This window comes from Grammomys surdaster, unplaced genomic scaffold (genome assembly GCF_004785775.1).
Source record: "Grammomys surdaster isolate TR1022 unplaced genomic scaffold, NIH_TR_1.0 66, whole genome shotgun sequence".
Taxonomy (NCBI): Eukaryota; Metazoa; Chordata; class Mammalia; order Rodentia; family Muridae; genus Grammomys; species Grammomys surdaster.
This window is the reverse complement of record NW_021604568.1, coordinates 6895705-6899740: the sequence shown is the minus strand read 5'-3', so window position 1 is coordinate 6899740 and position 4036 is coordinate 6895705. Positions and strand designations below refer to the sequence as shown.

The following is a 4036-nucleotide window of genomic DNA, read 5'->3' as shown; positions in this document are numbered from 1 at the left end:
GGGAGGGGGAAGTAGGAAAGGGGGAGGGGAAAGTAGGAAAGGGGGAGAGGTAAATAGGAAAGGGAGAGGGTCTATGGAGATGAGGGGGTAGCAGGATCAACTAAAATAATGCAGGTATGAAAAGGCCATTGGAAACCTATAATCTTATAACCAAACTTTTGTAAGTTGGAAGGGAGATACCATACAGGACTGGGAAAGCTCCTCCTTGAAGCTGTGGGTTATAAATCAGACAAAAAAAAAATGGTATCGCTGGGCAGTGGTGGCGCACGCCTTTAATCCCAGCACTTGGGAGGCAGAGGCAGGTGGATTTCTGAGTTCGAGGCCAGCCTGGTCTACAGAGTGAGTTCCAGGACAGCCAGGGCTACACAGAGAAACCCTGTCTCGAAAAAACTAAAAAAATATATATATATATATCAAGTGTGGGATGACCCCTTATGAGTTGGTGGAGGGAGCCTTAGAGGTCCCCAAAACGATACAAGCTCTTGCTATCCCTCCTGAGTGTCTATCAGAACTGGACAGTAAGACCCCGTTGCTGAAGGTACCTCACACCTTGGCTGCATGAAATAAAGAGATCAAGCTGGAACTGAGCTGGAATCCTCTTCCCATGGCAAGCGTTCATAGTGCGGGAAGTGCTGTGTGAGCTGCCTTGAGGGGAAAAGCTATCGATGGTTTTACACAGCTGTGCATCCTATGGAACCAAACTGCTGGGCAAGAGGCGCCCACTTGGGCAACAGTGGTACAACTGCTATAGAAGCAATCAACCACTTCATGCTTGGATTTGAGGCCCTCTCCACAGAAGGGAATCTATACTTGGTACTGTAAACATCCTCAAAGCTCATAGTGGGTAGAGTCATAGAATCTAGGGGTCCTGTTGTTTAGCTAAAGTGACATAGTGTTTGTATATGCTCAGCCCAGGGAGTGGTAATATTAGGAGGTGTGGCCCTGTTGGAGTAGGTGTGTCACTGTGGGTGTGGTCTTTAATACCCTTGATCTAACTGCCTGGAAGCCAGGATTCTGCTAGCAGCCTTCAGATGAAGATGTAGAACTCTCAGCTCCACCTGCTGCCATGCACCATGTCTGCCTGGATGCTGCCATACTTGATGATAATGGACTGAACCTTTGAACCTGTAAGCCAGTCCCAATTAAACGTTGTTTTTATAAGAGTTGCATTGGTCATGGTGTCTGTTCACAGCAGTAAAACCCTAACTAAGACAATGTTGGACTACCTTCTAAATATATATGTTTATACCCATAGACAGTTACCACACAGCCTTAACCAGAGTATTTCTGGTGATCTGTGCTAAAGTCAGAGATTTAAGGCTTCACAAGGTGCTGAGAATAGGCGACAGCTCAGCCCTGAAGGAGATATTTGTGATCATTCCAACCCAGTTTAGAAGAGGGAGCAGAACAGAAAGACTCTAAGAGGCTCAGCACAGGGAGGGCTATGAAATACCATATCCTGGGAAGTACATGGTCATTGCAATCAGGAACTCTCAGCAACTACAGATGACTGTACAGGGTCTGCACAAAAATGGGCCATCCACAGGCAGCCAAGGACAGAGGAAGGACTCTGAGGGCCCCACCCCTCACTACTCAACTGTTTCCTACAGACAGATGCAGGGAAAAGGGGAGTCACTGCCTTCAGTGGTGTGTCCACTAGTCTCAACCCACTGGTTACACAGATGGCCCTTGACTTAAAAATAAGGGGGGACCTCATCAAAATAAAAAATCATGAAACTAAGAAAAGGACAGGTAGAGATGAAGGAGGCTCATAAGGATGGAAGGAAAGTAAAAGAGGGGAGAGAGTGAGCAGGATAATACATATATATATATGTATATATATATATATAAATCATATATTATATATAACATATTATATATAATAATATATAATATATATTTGACTTAAAAATAATAACTTATTTCTTATTTTTATTACACACATTTAAAAAAAAGAAAACATAAATAAATAAAAAAGAAAATCCCATATGACCCATTACCCAGAACCTTTAAGAAATATTCCTTCTTGGCTCTTATTTATTTGTGATTACTGTTTTTTCCCTATCGAAAAACTATTGACATAACTGCCTTTTAACAAAATGGGAATCACAGAGGGGACGGGGGTCACAAAGTCTTTGTAGCTTTACAAACTGTCCTTACGCTGTGAGTACTTCCCCAAGTCATCAGAATCTTTGAAAATATAATCTTAGTGATGGCACATCCTCCCCCAGACGGCAATACCATGATTCCTAAGCACTTAGTTTTCTTAGTCTAAGTGATACTGTCAGGAGCATCCTGACGGCTGTAAGTACCACCTGCATCTCCACTTTCCTCCCATCAGTTCTATGAGGAATTACAAGGTCAATAAACATGACTCTAAAGGGACCTGTGCATGTGTTGCCATATTAATTTCCATAAATCTACCAAGGCCCACTGATTTTCCTAAGCAGGGTAGAGGTGAAGTTCTGAAAGACGGGGTTAGAATGCTGGACTGTCATCACTTCTCCATCTTGAAGCTAACTGCCTAGCAAGAACAGACAAGAGTTCCAAGCCTCTAGGGTCTGAAGTCTGTTTCTAACACACAAGCCTCAGCTCCCCTCACCTGTAAAATGAATATGGTTACTGCTGCTCTGCTGACTAACCTGAGAAGCGTCTGTCCCTGAAAAGAGGCCTGTGAACATTCTCCGTAAACACCAAGGCTCTGGGTTAAAGGGTACTCTTACTACCACAGTCATATCCGGGGATACTGAGGAAGTTAAGTTGTTTTGTTTCCTGTTATGGTGTTTTGGTTTGTTGTTGTTGTTGTTGTTGTTACTGTTTAGAAAGCCCTGGGACTGTTAGCTATCACTGTGCCCCTAGAACTAACTGCAACCTGTCTCTGATAATGATGAAAAAAATCAGCTTTCCAGGCAGAATTAGCTAGATTCCGGCGCCTAGGAAACCAAACAGCATCTTCCAAAGGTCAGAGACATGTTGGAAGCTGGAAGGCCGGGGGCTGAGCCTAGGGCCTCCCCCAGAGGACGTTGGATGGATGGTGAGCCATAGACAGCAAACCTTCCCCGCTAAAGGTCCATCCATTTGGAAGCTACCTGCCCCTCTCTCTAGAGTTCAGGCAAGATATTTTGTCTTTGGATGCACTAAAAACAAAACAACAAACAAACAAACAAACACCCAACCTGACTCAGTCGGTGCAAAAGATCACCCACTGCAAAAAGAACCCCGGGAGCACGCTCCTGCCCTATTAGTCCTGGATCTCTAAGACCCTCTGCTTGGAAACGCAACTAGTGCTTCCAGCGGGATCTCCCCCAGCCCTAGGCAGATGCAAAGAAGACCAAGATGACTTGCGAGGCTCACCTGGAGAACCTAGGTTTCCCTCCACACTGCCCTATCCAGCCCTCAAATGTCTTTCTCACCTCTTCTCACTGCTTAACATCACTGGAGGGGTCTCCAGTGACGTTGCCAGGGCAGACAGGGAGAACTGCGCAGACCCCCACCGACCGCCATCCTCCCTCGTCTCCACCATCAGCACCGGGTCAGCTGCCACCTCAGCCCACCTCCACTGACAGAAGCGCCTCTCCCGCCGTCCAAATGCACACAACAGGTGGCACCTGCCGGTCGTCCCCAACCGCACCTCTGCCCACCACTCCACCTGGCCGCAGCCCTCCCTGCAACTGCACCCCGGCCGGCCAAACCTACCTTTGAGGTTCTGGGGGTGGCCCCGCGAAGCGCGGCTCGGGTTTCCTCGCTGCAGAGAGGAGACACTGGAGAAGTTGTTACCCATGGCATCGGCCCCCCGGGGGTGCTCCAGCGGGGGCCAGGCGAGGCTGGGCAGGAGCGGAGGAAAGGTGTGCAAGTGTGTGCGCGCTCGGGTGCGCGCCGCCGGGGGAGGGCTCTGGCGGGGCTGCGGCCGGGGGCGGGCGGTTCGCTGACTCCGGCTCTCCCCGGGCTTGGCGGTCTTCGCTCGGCGGGTCCTGCCCGCCGCGGGGGTCCTCGCGCCACCCGGCTACCGGGCTCCCATGCCCCGCGCCCGGGGCGG

The 4036-nt window shown here is 48.7% G+C and overlaps 1 protein-coding gene across 1 annotated transcript in view; it reads right to left on the bottom strand.

Annotated features, from left to right (window-relative positions):
* The window catches only part of Neurl1 (neuralized E3 ubiquitin protein ligase 1), a 75398-nt gene extending 71617 nt beyond the window's left edge, over positions 1–3781 (bottom strand). The window contains exon 1 of the mRNA XM_028776401.1: positions 3697–3781. Coding sequence (XP_028632234.1) covers positions 3697–3781 — 85 coding nt within the window. The remainder of the gene's footprint in view (positions 1–3696) is intronic.
* Between the last annotated feature and the right edge of the window lie 255 nt (positions 3782–4036).